This window comes from Anopheles marshallii, chromosome 2 (genome assembly GCF_943734725.1).
Source record: "Anopheles marshallii chromosome 2, idAnoMarsDA_429_01, whole genome shotgun sequence".
NCBI lineage: Eukaryota > Metazoa > Arthropoda > Insecta > Diptera > Culicidae > Anopheles > Anopheles marshallii.
This window is the reverse complement of record NC_071326.1, coordinates 60,122,623-60,138,978: the sequence shown is the minus strand read 5'-3', so window position 1 is coordinate 60,138,978 and position 16,356 is coordinate 60,122,623. Positions and strand designations below refer to the sequence as shown.

General features: G+C 38.8%; 1 protein-coding gene across 1 annotated transcript; it reads left to right on the top strand.

Moving 5' to 3' along the window:
* The first annotated feature begins 1,879 nt into the window (after positions 1 to 1,879).
* On the top strand, positions 1,880 to 14,957 carry LOC128718266 (uncharacterized). The gene is made up of 4 exons (XM_053811915.1): positions 1,880 to 2,030; positions 3,662 to 3,986; positions 4,061 to 4,212; positions 14,740 to 14,957. Exons 1-4 carry the CDS (start codon positions 1,880 to 1,882, stop codon positions 14,955 to 14,957), a joined length of 846 nt encoding a protein of 281 aa, XP_053667890.1.
* The last annotated feature ends 1,399 nt before the right edge of the window (positions 14,958 to 16,356 follow it).

Below are 16,356 nucleotides of genomic sequence, written 5' to 3'. Positions count from 1 at the left end.
CTTCCATTAAAGTAGAAAGAAGCCGGTTTCCTGCCTCATTTCTTTGAATAAATAACGGCCTCATCCATCACTGACGGATTAAAGCCGAAACCCTCCTACGCCGCAGTAAGCCCATTGCTAATACTCTCGTCAACACCCCCACCCAATGGGGCGACTGCAAAATTTCCATAAACTGGGTGTTGTTTCTAAAAGTTCAACATTTTTTCAAATCAATATGGTTGAAAACCCTGAAACACACATTAATTCTTATTTAACTGCACTTACATGCCGAACTATCGTTTAATATTTTTTTTCTTCAATGGTAATGCTATCTAATTATGTCAACATAATCATGTCCTAACTGAACAGTTGTTGACAAGAGTAGTGTGTAACTTTGTTTTGCAATTGATACTCTACTACTGAAAAACTATTCATGAACTAACTATCTTTAACAAATAAAAATGATAATATTTTTTTGTACACTCAATTCACATTTAATGGATAACATTTCAAACAATATTCAAACAAAAACACTCTAGACGCAAAATATACAAATTCATTTAATACATTTTATTTGTCACACACTGCATGTTGTCACCGTCGAAAAGAGATCCAGCATGGCCGCCAAGAATGGGGTAGATCATCCCAAAATTTAGAAAGCTTAAGCTTTAAGCATGTATCTGTCAAATAATCCAGGTACCGGGCTGAATCATTCTGTACAGATTCGTAAAGGACATAGGATTTTGACATAAAGAATGACACAAGGGATCATTTTTGTGAAACTAAAATTTGAGAAAAATCGATTTAAGTTTAGTAATTTAATTTTAATTTCAATGTATTTGAAATAATATACAAGTCTGATTATTAAAATAATCCTTTTTCAGTTGTTTTCGTTAAAAAAATTGTTTACATTTTTCGCACACGGGAAACATGGCCTAACCTGGGTCAGACCAGCTAGCAAAATTCTTTGTTTTGACATTTGTCGAGTTTGGGTTTTGGGTACTTGGGTACTTTCATTGAGAAACCAATCTAATCCTTCTTTCCTAGGCCTAACTTGGCTTGCCATTTGTATGGCGAGCTGTAAGCGGATAATCCTGGAAACGTCAAAACGCATACAAAAAAACTGGCTTAGACCGTGATCTACCCCAATGACAGGTTGAGTGACTAAACGTGAGGAAACCCTCAAGGAGGCAATGGAGACCTTTGTGTTACTTTTTGAGGGAAAAGAGAGACTGAGGACGTTTGACACAAAGGCATGGTTTACGGCGAACGATTGCTCACGAGCGATCATTTGTGATGAACTCACATCCCAGTTTGCAAGTCTCCGATCCCACCTGACAAAAGTAACTCAAATTTCACTCTGAAATCGATCTGCAATCGATCTTACCCAAGTGACAAAAACCGATGATTTCATGTTGACCTCTCTTTTTTTCATCGTTTCCTCTCGCTCTAATTGAGTGATTTCGGGCATTCGGGTTCCTCGAAGAGTACTTTTGTTGATGTGTTGGTGTAAAATTAGCGGTCCGAACGCTCCGAGCACATTCTGTTGTTTTTCTTGTTTTTTTTTCTTTTTTGCTACACGATCGAATCAATATAAGCAAAGATCTGAAAAATGAAAGAAGAAGTTGTGTGCTTCGATGGTAACGAATGATTTCGGTTTGGTGTAAGTGCGGAAACGATTTTAACGCGACAGATGCAGAATAGAAGAATTATTTGCTTGTGTAGTAGACACAGAAAAATAACTTTTTACACGATTCAACGCATACCGGTACGTTCAAGTGTTTTCCTAAAAGTTTTGTGAAATATAGACTTAAAAAGTGAAATATGTACATGATAGTGGGTTAAATTTGATAAATATGTTGTGTAATTATAGTGACTAGTGATTAAAATGAATCCAGAAATGCCGAAAATGCCGAAAATGAATGGCTATTTCTATACGAAATATCGCCATGCAATGGAAGAGCTGGACCGCAATTTCTACGAGACAACGGAGCGGCTGCGCCGTACAGGAAGTAGTGGATTGTTCAATTTCGTTCCTCTTCCGGATATTGGTAAGTAATGAATAGTGTAGTTCTATGTTTTTATACCAAAAAATAATACATCAACTGTGTCAAGTGTGCGAATATTGTGTGAAAAGTGCGTTTGTGTTTTTGAAAAGTGTTTAGCACGTTTCAGTTGTGACTGAATTATTAACTGGTCCGTGTGTCCTATAGGTGACTGTAGGAAATTTTGAAAACAAATATTTGGTCATTATGCTTGGTAAGCCAAGACCAACATTACTTGTGCGTGACCAAATAACAAGATATGCGAACAAATAATATTCAACTCAACTCAACTTTAATGTAGTGGACAGTGCAAACATAACTTCAAAAACCTTCGAAAATCAACTCTAAATCAACTTTAGATAAAACATTATTCAAAATTCAAAGTAAAAAACTATCGGGAGGTGGCTCCTTTGATGTAGATCAGTGCTCTCCTACCTTTTAAGTACCGCGGATCACTTTGATTCAACATATTTTATCGCAGCCCTCATGTGCAGGCTATATGCTTGGACTACCAATAAAAATAACAAAACATTGATGAAAGTGTCAAATTAGCTTACGATTAATTGTTCAGTAGGATACATATATGTATCGCTGTGAATTAAACACAACAAACGAATTTGCTTGGCATGGCATTTAAAGTGATAGCGTTCGATTCAAGGACCAAAGAATTTCTTTCGCGGTTCATTTTTACTAGTGCCACGGATCACAAGTGGTCCGCGGACCATAGGTTGGAGACCACTGATGTAGATGGTAATGCCGCTTGTCTTCAAACGATAGCATCACCAATTTCCGTCTGTGCTGTAATCTCGTAGATAGGGCTGAGCTATCGTGCTACCATTGAGTTCGACATGTCAGAAATAGCATGCCAAGACCTCAAAATTACAGTTCCAAAATTGAAAAAACACAACTATGTGATAGTATAATGTTACGTAGGTGGTGCAGCGGTTGCAGCTTTCTTACATAGGAGGTCCGGTTCCAAATCCCATTTTAAAAAAGGCCGGAATGCACGCAAGAGTGAAAATCCAAAACAACACAAGGAAATCCATAAATGGCTCCGTCGTGGTTATAATTCCAAAAAGTGTGTTAATTTCAAAGTGTGTTAATTAATTTTGTGTGGAACAAAATTAATGGAATTGTGAGTTTAATTTGACCGATTAATAATAAATAGTTTTAATTAATCTGCGATAATTTAATATGCTAATGCAAAAACTGTACTTAAATGCTCTGATGGAATTAAGATGGCTGTAATGTAGTGGACAGTGCAAACATAACTTCAAAAACCTACGCTCTGTGAAACTTATGTAGTCGTATCTTATCTGCCACACCCTGATAGTGTAATCGCGAGTGCAAGCGTGGAATGAACGGAATAAAAAACGTGTACGCGTGGTCATATGTTATTTTCTACTATATATAAGACAGTAGTGTAACGAGATTGAATATTTCATGTTCTCTTTTTAGATTTAATCGCAGCATCACCCATGCCTGGCATCAGCGCAGCAAAAGAAGGATCACTACTAGGAACCAGCGACGCAGACCACGGCGGAGGGGACAATTATGATTTTTTAAATTATTGTAATTTTAATCATGGTGGTGGTTCTAACTAACCACCTCTACTAGCTCTACTAACATTAGTATAGATACCGACCAGGAGGACATTCATTCGGACGGGGACGACCGTGCCGATTTTGAAGAAGACGCGGTCGGTTGGGACGATGCGTTCGACATATTCGATGACATGTTTTTAATTGACTGTCTGAGATACCTTGCTGTATCGCATCAGCTCCCCCGTTCGACGGTCAACATGATGCTGGCGATCCTACGGAAGAAGCTTAAATTAGATCTTCCCAAAGATGCGCGGACGCTTGTGAAGACAGCCACTGGGGTTGGGAGGATTATAACTCCCATCCCTGGTGGTGATTTTTGGTATGGAGGACTTAAGCCGGTCCTGGCCCAGCATTTGCAGTAAGTATTTCATGATCCATTTTGTGCATAATATAGAAAACTCACTTTCGCTTTCGTATGTGATTTTATTACAGGAACGTCAATCCCGGAGTGACACCTTTTTCACTGGACGTTTCAATTGACGGGCTACCACTGCACCATAGTGGGCCAACCGAGCTGTGGCCAATATTAGTGAGAGTGGTAGAGTTGCCAAAGCTGCCGGTGATGATGGTAGCTACATTTAGTGGTCCTCGAGCTCTTTTAAAGGGTAAGATTTTTTAAAATGTTTTACTACTTTAATGCACTATTTATAATACAGTAATAATAAGATAGACTGTTAATGGGTTTTTCGTTTTCTTTTTCAGCAACAACGAGCTACAACGGATATCACGGTTGTTTGAAGTGTTCTGCTGTTGGCGAATACTTAGCCGATCGTAAAAAAATGATTTTTGATACGATCGATGCTCCCCTGCGGACGGACGCAGGGTTTCGTAGTAGAGTATGTGTGGACCATCATAAGTCTTGGCGATCCCCATTGGAAAACTTAGACAATTTTGATATTTGAAATTGATGAAAACTTTTTAATTCTGCTTCAACGCGTGGCAGGGACAAGATTCACAGATTGTTCATAGACACACAGATTCACAGATTGTTATTGCGTGTAATTCAATTTCTTCAGTACTTAATAATACATAACATGAGTAATGAAAAACCTCTTGTTTTATAAACGCAGGTTTCATTAACCTTGAAGAAAAAAAAATTATCAAGTTTGATTACAAAAACAACAAAAATCGTTTAGGAACTTTGTTCACACGTTTGTGAGTAATTTTGGCGGAGCTTTTAATCACGCCTCTGTTATTATTTAAACTGCTTTTCGCATCGTATAATTTAGTTTTAAAAAATGTTTCCACATCTTCGTTTGTGACCGGGAATCCGGCATCTTCACCAATAGCTTTAAACAGTCACAGAAGATGAACGTTTTGTTCTTGTTTCTTGTTCCTTTGCATTTGCCGATTTTCTTTTGTGATCCGTGCAGTAGCTTAGCTCAGACCAAACACGGGATGTTTAGTAATTTAGTTTCCTTTGTTCCGAAACACTTGTTTGCAGAAAATAAGACTTTCTTTATTTTTGCCCTACGTTGTGTTCTTTATTGCTTTATTACTTGAGCGAACTACATGTACTCCGTACCATGTCTCTTGTTCATCTGAACTTTATATTCGGCCTTTCTCTCTCTTCGACCTACCTGTCATGGATGATCGCACTTTTCGAAGTTCGAAAGAATTTGACATATTGATTTAAAGTGGATCATAAACAAATATTTCAATCGTTAGAAATTCAAATACTAAATAAATTGGAACCGTACAAGGGACATTGACTTCAACATCACTCCCGACATTTCTTGGATTCTCGATATTCCATCGATTGAGTGTTGACCTGTCATACCGGACTGTTGCATCCAGTGCTAGCTCCCATAAAGTTGCGTATTTTTGGTGTATATTTGAGGCTTAATTTGAACCGTGTGGCTTGTTTTACCTTTGGCTATTGGCTCTTTTCAATTGGTCATCAATTGATTACTCCTACGATACCCAGAACTAGTATGAGCGGCGTTTCTTTTGCGGGCGCTTCATTCGTTACACGGCCATCAATCACTGTTCACAAACTACTCAGACGCTTCACTACCACTCATACTACTACACTTTGTGCGCAAACGCTGTTAAGAAAATGTTGTGCGCGTCATGCAATGCTCCAACCGAAAACGATTCCATCGTCTCCTGCAGTGGCTATTGTGGTTCCGTGCATCATACTCATTGCACCGGCTTGTCACGGGATTTCACTAGAGAGCTCAGCCGCAGTGATCACATTTTTTGGATGTGCAAAAGTTAGCTGCATTGCTCGAGAGAATGAAAGCTGATATTCTCATCTCACTCGAAACATCACTCTCTGCACTAAGAACGAGAATTGAAAGTGAACTACAGTCTGCCGTAGGTACTCTCACCAACACGAAGAAATCTGTATCCTCTGAGTTACCTGTTTCATCACTTACGCATCGGGATCACACAAACTCATCTGCAATCACGTCAAAACCACAAACTACGACCACGAGCACATTCTCACGTAGAACATTCGTGCACCAGCCCCAAAGTGATGCATTGGAATCGCACTTAACGCTCTCAGGAGATACGATTAAGGAGCGCAACCATGGAAACTTGCCTGGATCAAGCAAATCCCCAGCCTTCAACATCCGAACTGCTAAGGCATGGTTATATTTCACTAATGTGAAGCCACATGTCACTTCTGAAAACATGTTCTTATGGATGAAAACGATGCTTTCCACTAATGAGGTAGATCATCCCAAAAGTTAGAAAGCTTAAGCTTAAGCCGGTATGTGTCAAATAATCGAGCAGATTTCGAGCGGCGAATCGGTAACGGGTTGCATCAATCACATATGGACATAGATTTTTGACATAAAGAATGACATTAGGTATTCTGTACCGAGATTTTCAGGATATTAATTTTTTTATTTTAGTTTAAAACTGTATCTACATTTTTTATATACATAGATACTTATAATAATTAACCTTATTTATATCTCAGTCAATTGAGCCGTCTCAACAAGAAAAGCCGGTTCAAAAACCTTTATGAGCATATTAATCCTACTCGGTATTTACATGTCTTTCAAAAGATTGGTTCAAGCATGTTCAAACCGTTTTTTATACTCATACTTATGAGAATACGTAAATACAAGCTAAGAAATTTCCTCAAGTATCGTGAGTCAAAAACAATTTTATGTGATTTATAAAGGATGAAATTCCTTTATTTCAACATTAAAAAAAAACATTCAACTTAAAAAACTATCAATTGTTGAGTCGAGCGAAAAACTCAAGAATTCAATCCGATGCTGACAACTAACCCGTCACCCATCACGCCACATGTTAAAAAAAAATCAAAGAATTATATCTAATTCGCTCTTTCGTTCTCATTCGTTTAAATACTGTGATTAAAGAAACATCACAGTTTTGTTGTGTTGTGTAAGTTGTGTTCAAAGCAGGCGGTGTAGTTGGTATGCGATCCGTATGTAGCTAAATCTGGTGTATAAATAAAAGGAGAAATCACATGCATGTCGCATTTTCGAGTGTTTAGTGTGTTAACTGACAAACGTTCGAGTTTGAAGCATGATCCTTAGAACGACGTTGCGAATATATCCGAAGCATTTTACTGTATCAACGATGAAGAACATGGCAAGTGGAAGACACTGATACGGCCGGACTCGAAGAATATAATCCAGATCATGACGGTCATGGTGCGGCACTAAAAAAACTTTTTTAAACAGTGATTGACCATCGAAGCAGCCTATAATGCTGATAGATTGATAAGAGCTGGACGAATTATTTGCTGGCTTCCCGTCAGTATGGTTATGACGTTCTCATTACGAGCGATGATTGCTGTACCATGAGTAAGCCAGAGATCGAGAAGTATAAGGAACGGACGTTCATGGCTTTGAAGAGAAGAGCTATAACGAACTAACTGGCAACGCTTAGAGTACGGAGGTTTCGTTGAACATGTATTTCCATACACCTTGCGCTGTCGTGTGAAAACTTCTTCGAATCATTCCCCTCGTGCTCTAACTGTATTAAAGAAGGATACCAATCAAAGAAGCATACTTCAGCCAAAGAAATTGTATAGCACTCTCAAGCATCCCATTTTCCAAAACTGACATTCCAAATGTTGCAGGTAATTAAGATCTCTGTTTGTTCTTAACAGCACATGCTTAATTTTAAAGCAGTCGGTGAATCTCGAATCTAACAGAATGCCAGGGCCTTTTATATAAAATTCCATGTACAACGGTGAACCGCAACGGGTTTAATTAAAGTAAAGGACTACAAAATGTTAGTTACTCTAGATCGCTTAGTTTGGGTTCCGTGTTGTTGAAGTTTGACATCAAACGGTAAAAATGTATCAATGCACGAAACAGTTCCATAAAGTAGAAAGTAATACATCACCATATTTTTTAAAAGGATAGAAGCTACGAGGGTGAGCTAAATTAAATGAGCTTGCGCATCACAACGCAACAACAAATGGTATGTTCATCTGTATGCTATTATAATCGAGAGAAATAATCGGAGGACGCAAACTTCGGTTCAGTTTTAAAGCATAATTTATGTTTCGTGTTATTTTTTCAAGGCAATATTTAAGTGATGTTTAGACTTTATAAACTGTGAACTGGAAAACTGCAAGTAAATTGAAATAATAATTTACCTTTTTTGATAAATTTTTTTTTAACTGATTTTTTTAAAAAAATAATAATTGTTAAACACCAGAACACCAGAAATTAAAAAAAAAACTTATTAATTATGCGTATTTATGTAATTTTTTTTCCTTTTTTAACATCCTAAGCCTATGGGAAATATGGCCTAACCTAGTTTAAACCTGCTAGAAAAATGCTTTGTTTTGATATTTGTCGAGCAGCTGTCGAGCACTTTCATAAGCAAAACAATCTAACCATCGATTCCCAGGCTTATCTGGCTTGGCAGTTTGTTTGGGAAGCTGTAAGCTTATAAGCCTGGAAACGTCAAAACGCATACAAAAAACTGGCTTTTCCCGTGATCTACCCCACTATTTGGGGACTTCAACCAATCATCTCTGTCCTGGATGCCTGACGCTGGCGACACTAACATCGGTTCATCTTTACCTCGCTTCCCACATTACAACCCCATTATGAGTGCTTCTTCGACGTCGTCATCATCATGCTTCCTCGATATGATTAATCTGCATGATCTGTTTCAACTCAGCGGTATATGCAACCCGCTGAACCGCTGCTTAGACCTGGTACTAGCTAATCTACCTGCTGCTGCCTGCTGCTCTGTTTATCGTGCCACTTCATCGCTTGTGCCTTCTGACACACATCATCCGCCTATCGAAGTATCTTTTACGGAATCCCACTCTACAAGTGACCACCGGTCCATGCGCTCTGTTATGTCTAATGTTAGTCGTCTTAACTTTCGTCGTACGGATTATGGTAAACTCAACTCTATCCTTTCTCGTGCTGACTGGTCTTTTTTTTGTCAATGTACATCAGTCAACGAGGCTGTGCTGTTTTTCAATGCCCTTGTTTCATCTGCCCTTCAATCCTGTTGTCCTACACTTCATCCCACTCCTAAACCTCCGTGGTCAGACAACACTCTGCGACATCTGAAAAAAGACAGGAGAAAATATCTTCGTGCTTACCGCCGATCCCCTTCCTTCTATACCCTGCGTCTATTTAAATTTGCAGCCTCGGCTTATCGTTTATATAATCGAGCGCGTTATGATTCTTATTTACGTAGAATTCAGTTACGTTTCCACTCTCATCCCCGTTCCTTCTGGCAGTTCATTAAATCTCGTAGAAACTGTAATGCTTTGCCCAAAGTAATGCGTCTCAATTCTCTTACTGCTTCTTGCCCAGCTGACATCTGTGAGCTGTTTGCTGACCACTTTTCTAGTATGTTTGAGGATCCGATCAGTGATTCAATTCGTATTACACGTGCTTTGGATTATACACCTAGTAATTTAATTTGCCTTTCCTTGCGCGATGTAAGTATGGAAATGGTTGACGATGCGTTGTTGTTGTGAACTTCAAATTGCAACTCAATGAGGTCTTGTGTAGAGCAAACAGGACATTAGGCTTCATACTGCGTGCTACTTCTGATTTTAGTGATCCATTCTGCCTGCGGACGTTATATTGCAGTCTGGTTCGCTCTTTTCTGGAATATGCTAGCGCGGTTTGGAGTCCTTGTAGCATTGAAGGTTATTCTAGAATCGAGAGCGTATAGCGTTATTTTTCGAGGATGGTGTTTCTACGCTATTACAGAACTAAATCCATACGCACATATGATATGCGTTGTCGGCTTTTAGGCATTGAATCATTAATTCAAAGACGTCATTTAGCGCAAGCTTGTGTTGTGGGTGGATTGCTGCTCGGCTCTACGGATGCTCCTGATCTTCTCTCTTCTATTTGTTTCTATGTTCCCTCCCGTGCTCTCCGTCGTCGTGATCCTTTGTCTGTTGAAACCCGTCACACTTTGTATTGCTTTAACGATCCTCTCCTCTCGACTTTCAGATGGTTCAATCATTTTTCTGACCATTTTGACTTCAACTCTTCCTTAGCTTCCTTCCGTTCTCGTGCTCGTTCCCAATGTTAATGTCTATCTGTTCCTTTTTGTTGTTCTTTTTTCCTGTTCCCATTGCTTCCGCTTTGAGTTTTTCGATAGTCCTTGTCTGATTTTGAACTTACTTGTTGTCTTTAGTTTTAGTTTTGAATTAGGGTACATTGTTGAGCCATTAAAGGCAAATTAATGTTATTAATAAATGATTAAAGATTAAAGATTAAAGATTAAAGATTAAAGAATTTTATCTTCACTTTCCGCACTCTTTGGTACTGGGATAGATGGTGCAAGAGCGATGGTTGATGGTGGTGTACTAAATGGTTTCAGAGTCACGATCTGAGCTGATGTAGTATTATTATTCATTATTTGTGGTCGGTAGAGCGTTCCTGGTTTAAAAATTTCTGAACGTTTGTTTATTTGTTTCTTTCCAGAAGAGAGCAGTGCCGGTGCTGTTGTTATTGCCGTTGACACTGCGGTGCCAATAGCAGTCGATGACGATGTATTACGTGATTCCGGAAACGAGATCGTACTGGAAGGTTTATCCAAAGTTCGGTACAGCCTTTCAGTTCTCAAAACAATAGGTGCTGGTCGATACAACAAAGGAAGAGCGTTCGATTTTTGTTTCGCAGAAGTCAGTGGTTCCGGAGCTGCAACGATGGTGGATGCTGGAGTATTGGATTGTGACGGTTCGGTTTTCCGGTGGGTTTTTATCGTCAGCCCGGAAATTTGGTCTTCAGCGCCAGCAGCGTATATGCACGATTTTCCGATGTTGGTTCCCGAGACATTTTCCCTACACGGAACATATATATAGGTAATAAACCTCTTTTATTTTATCTGATTTTATCTGATGTAAAACTCATACTCAAACTCAAACTCAATTAACATACCTTTTTCTTTTCTTTTACAGCAATACCGGCGAATGCAGAAAAAAACTAATCCGACGGAGAATTTACGTTTTTTCATAATTTTCAATATATAGCTGAACGCTAAACGGTTGTTGGTTTACTTTTATTAGCGCTGTCATTTGGCAGCTTGGATGACCATTAACACTAGAAGAACTGCATGAAAGCAACTGCATGAACTGGAATAAACGTGCATTAAACGTTGCTCTTTAACACGTTGACTCCCACTAGGCAAACAAGTGCTAGAACCCAAAGGCAAAGTTCTAATTTTGTGTCACCGGGCACAGGCCCATACAAATATGAGGACGTTTTTGTATAGGCTGAGGAGAAAATGAGGACGTTCTGCTACGAGCTTCTGAGGGTGTGAGAGAGAGTGAGCGATTGCAGCCCGGGAGTATGCATGTGTGAGTGAGATCGCTCGGTTTGTGCATGTAGTAGTGATTTTCGTTTTCTTTCGCCCAGCTGATTAATTTTGAATTATCAGTTCGATAATAAAAAAGGTTAATTGTATTTATTTCTCGATATTTCAGTTTTACATTTTTTTCACAATTTAGAATTGAAACTTTAAAACATAAACCTAATCAATGCTACAATTAACACAACAACTCACAAACTAAATCCGAACGACTTCAATTCGCTCTCGTTGAATTTTCTTGTCGACAGCATCGCATTGCATCAGACAGCGCCTCGTTGAGTACCATTTCCTCAAAGCGTGAACTGAGAGAAATATCGCATTACAGGACGTATTTCGTTTCTCCTAGATTTTGGTTGGATTGTCCTCCTTCATCTGCCATGATAATTGCACTTGAATAGAAAAAAAGATCTTATATAAGCACTAAGTATGTAATTAATTATCAATAATCGTTATAACGATAAGCGCTCTAATCAAGCGTACAGCATTGTGAGGAATTTTACAGTTAGCAAACTGATTGCAATAATAAAATGCAACAAACATTGCAGGAAGGAGACAAAATATTTTCTATTCACTCTTCTTGAACGCACTTGAAATGATTTTTTATGTTATCATATTTACCTTTTGAAATCAGCATCGATGAATTCATCCGTTGAATTACATCGATCGATCGGTGCATTCCGTGTTCTGTAAATAGAATAAGACGAATCGATTTAATTTGCAATAAACAATAGGGAAATAATTTGGTATCAAGTAAAACTCAAACGATAAATACTTACTTTTTAATTATATTTGCACTAAAATGCTTGGCAACGGAGTGTCTGCATCCGAAATTTCTGGAACAGGCTCTCCTTCGCAACTTCTCTTTCGTCTCGTCACCGTCGTACAGAGTGGAAGCATGTTTCTCCGTATCACCATGCTTGGATATGCGGGCCAGTTCCAGCAACTTGAACGGATGATGCTGGATGGAAAACAGCAGAGACATATGAGTTCAGGAAGGCCCTCCAGAGGTTCTTGGGGGATTGAGTGCAAGGTCAAATGGTTGCGTTAATTCGTTGATTTTGTATTCTGTAAATGAGATAAAACTATCAAATGTAATGGCTTTCTTAGGAAATAGTAAAAATTAAAACTGAACTGAATTGTTAAATACTTAGCTCTTGGTTAGCGAAACGAGGATTATGTTCTGCCATCATACTACCGGACATCCCCTGTTGAATGATTAGGTGAAATTAGATTTTTTTATACTGGTAAGAATATTAATATAATAAAAATGTGGTTTCCCATGATATCAACTAAAGACTAAACGATAGCCACAACCCACCCAGTTGATAACACGTAAAATGAGCATCTTTTTAAACATAGATCGTACATGACGGAACCGCAACCCAACGCAGCAGACGAAGAATCGCGCACAGACATCTTATCCGAGCAAGAGATCTTATTACACCAGAAACACGCCACAAGTAAACCATTTTCGTAAAATACATGATACTCGGAGAGGCACGGAAGCTCAGTTTCACATAAGCACAAAAATAATTACTATAAGATTCATCAGAGGGTAGCTTTACAAAAAAGCTTCATGGCCTACAATGACAACTAAAGCGTTTGCAGTGTCATCTAGTGACGTGTGTCATTTCAACTAAGAACTTTACAAGAAACGGGAACAATATTACAATGTCAAGTGAGAAACGCTTTAAGTAAATGCATATAATACATTGAGGATAAAACTGTTTACAGATGGATTCTAAGAAAGCAGATGAAAACAATAACGATGCTATACCCCCTGCGGTGGCCAAAGAGTACCTAATGATGCGGAAAATACAAGGGCACCTGAAGATCCAAATGGACTTGCTCAACCAAAAAATGGACACCATAATCACGATGTTGCAGCAAGGAGCGAACCAGAACGCCAGCCAGCAAATCAGCCAGCCAAAAGCAATAGCATCCTTTTCTTTTGTGGAAACTTTCGAAGCTTTGGAATCGCTGGATATAGAATTGAAAGAGGAAGACAAACGGATTGGAAATGTGCAATGGCTAAAAAACCAAATCGCAAGTGAGAATTTCAAGAAACGGGCTTGCGATGCGCTTACGATAATCATAGATTCTAGTTTGTTGATGCAAATTTCGTGGACAGGAAGGGGAAAAACTGGGATAAAAATACCCCTATCTAAGTATCAGAACATACTGTTAGTAATTAGAGAGATAGGAGGAAATCGTTCCGAATCGGAATTGAAAGATTGGATGCAATTAAAACTAAATCATAGTGATAACGCAAAGTGACGCAAATATGTGAATACCTCTAGCTGCCATCAAAATAATAGTAATGAAGCGTTGTAAACGTTGTATTCATCGTGAAATAATATATTATCTTTCATACCATTAAAAGCATTGTCCATTAGTCCAGAAAACGTTTCTATGAAACCATCAAAGCTGAAACGAAAGAAAGGAAATATGTTATAGTTTCATATGCATAAAATCAATCATTTATGTTTTGTTGGTGTCAACATAATAGTGTGTGTCAACCGAGATGAAGCACGTCGGAGTGAAAACCGTACTTCATCTTCACTCACAGGTGACAGGGACTGCCACTGGGTGACTGGGACTGGTGATGGGTGCGTTCGGTTGACACACTCAAGGAGAACGGTCTTTTAGGTTGCTGAACGTTAGTCCAACGATCGGACGTTGAGGGTCTCCGTCCTAAGAAAAGTTTTAACCGTTGTTTGTAAAATAGTATTTCATTCCGTTTTTATGTTAATAAATTGTATTGTGTAACCAAAGATACCAATCAATCAGTTCAACCGAATCAACCAATCAGTTTGTTCAAGCCTGTGCTAACGACTTACGTGTTTACTTCAAACTACCATGCAGTATATCCTCGCTGAGATTAGACCGATGCTTGTATGGATCGAAATTTCGATGAGTAACTATTGCAATACTGTAGTCGATAGGAAGTTATGGAGATAATACGACGAATAAGTAACTGTAAGCTGCCTAAAGATGCAAGAACCTTGCTGAAAACCAATCGAAACCCTTCTTTGGAAATATTAACGATACAAGGAGGCCAATACTGGTACCACGGAATCCAAAAATGTTTTTTACACGACCTAAGGTAATTGATCTGGGGTAAATAATCTAAACATAAGTCATACTGGTATATACGATTATGTTTGTTTGTAGCATTGCAAATATTCGTCCCGATTCAACGCTTTTGCTGAATATATCAATCGACGGTTTACCGATTTTCAAAAGCAGTAAACAACAATTTTGGCCAATACTATTCAACATTCATGGAATGCCAGAAGTGCCAGTTATGGTAGCTGCCATATATTGTGGATCGTCAAAACCGGCAAGTATCGAACACTTTCTTTGGCCTTTCGTGGATGAGCTAAACTTTCTCATGAAGAATGGACTACTCATCAAAAACAGAATAGTAGCGATACAAATACGTGCCATTATAGCTGATTCTCCAGCTCGTGCATATATCAAAGGTAATATAAAACAATTACAACATTACATCAACTTTCATATTACCTAAATCTTTTTTGAACAGGTGTAGCCAACTACAACGCTCGTGACGGTTGCTTGAAGTGCATTACGGAAGGACGGAATATGCGAAGAAGAGTAACATTCCCGACATGTATTGCTCCAGAGCGCACAGATGAAGGATTTAAAATACGCGTGTATGGCGATCATCATAAATTTGATTCTCCTATTTTAAACTTGGATAACTTAGATTTGATCAGTCAAATAATAGTTGGTGTTTCATTGCATTTAATTGACTTAGGTAATACGAAACGAATGCTTAACGGCTGGGGAAATGGTAAACTCGGTATGGATAATAAGTTATCAACACAACATATTAATAACATGTCGGCAATGTTAGTAAGCATAAAGTTACCTATAGAGATACATAGAAAGTTCCGTTCATTAAGTGAACTTAAATATTGGAAAGGATCTGAGTTTGCCTCGTTTCCGATTTTACGCATTACGCGATTTTACGCATCGGCAGGTGTTCTCAAAGAAACGTTAAGTGAAAAACACTATAAACACTTCATGCTGTATTTTTGTAGCATTACAATGCTTTCGTTTGTTGTGTACAAGGAGCATTGGTCAGTAACATATTCTTTTCTCCAGGTCTTTGTCAAACAATTTGGAGTTATTTACGATCCAGAATATATTTCAAGCAATATACATAACCTTTAACATATTTACAAAGAAGTTGATCAATTCGGTCCACTTCATACAATATCATCTTATCCTTTTCAGAATGCAAATGTCATAACAGTCTGTTTGTTTAGACGCTTTCCCGCGGTGCTCGTAATTGTTTCTAAAAATCTTCTGTGTTTTCTGTGGTGTATCACGCTTTCATTTGTTCTGCTCGTTCATGATCTGTTTCCTGTTATTGAGTCACTGTTTTGCACCGTCGCGATCGCAATTTACCACTATAATCCCGACTTTTCTGTGTCGTCAGCTATCTCGCGCGAAACACCGCGATGGCCGTTATCTGCCACTCTTCTGCTGTATCCCTTGACTCTACCGACGGTGCGTCGGTATCTAACCCGGCTGTTATTGCTCCAATACCCTGCCTAGACTACGCACGCACTGACATTAACAGACTTGTAGCGATGGTCATATCTTTCGCTGATGGCTTCAAATGTTCTAACTACGGCTCTTTCGACCTTGCAGTCGTTGATTTTACGCTATTCATGTGTAACGCTCTCAAAGAGTGCACTCCAATTAAGCGCATTAGACGTGGTCCACCCTGGAATGACCGGACCCTTCGGAGACTGAAAGCGACTAAGGCTGCTGCTTTTCGTGAATACCGTTTGCGAAGGAGTTGTGCTCCTCGGCGTAACTACAATGTAGCTCATATGATTTACCGCCGCTACAATAGAATCCGCTACCAGGCGCACTTGCGGCGCCTGGGCACACGC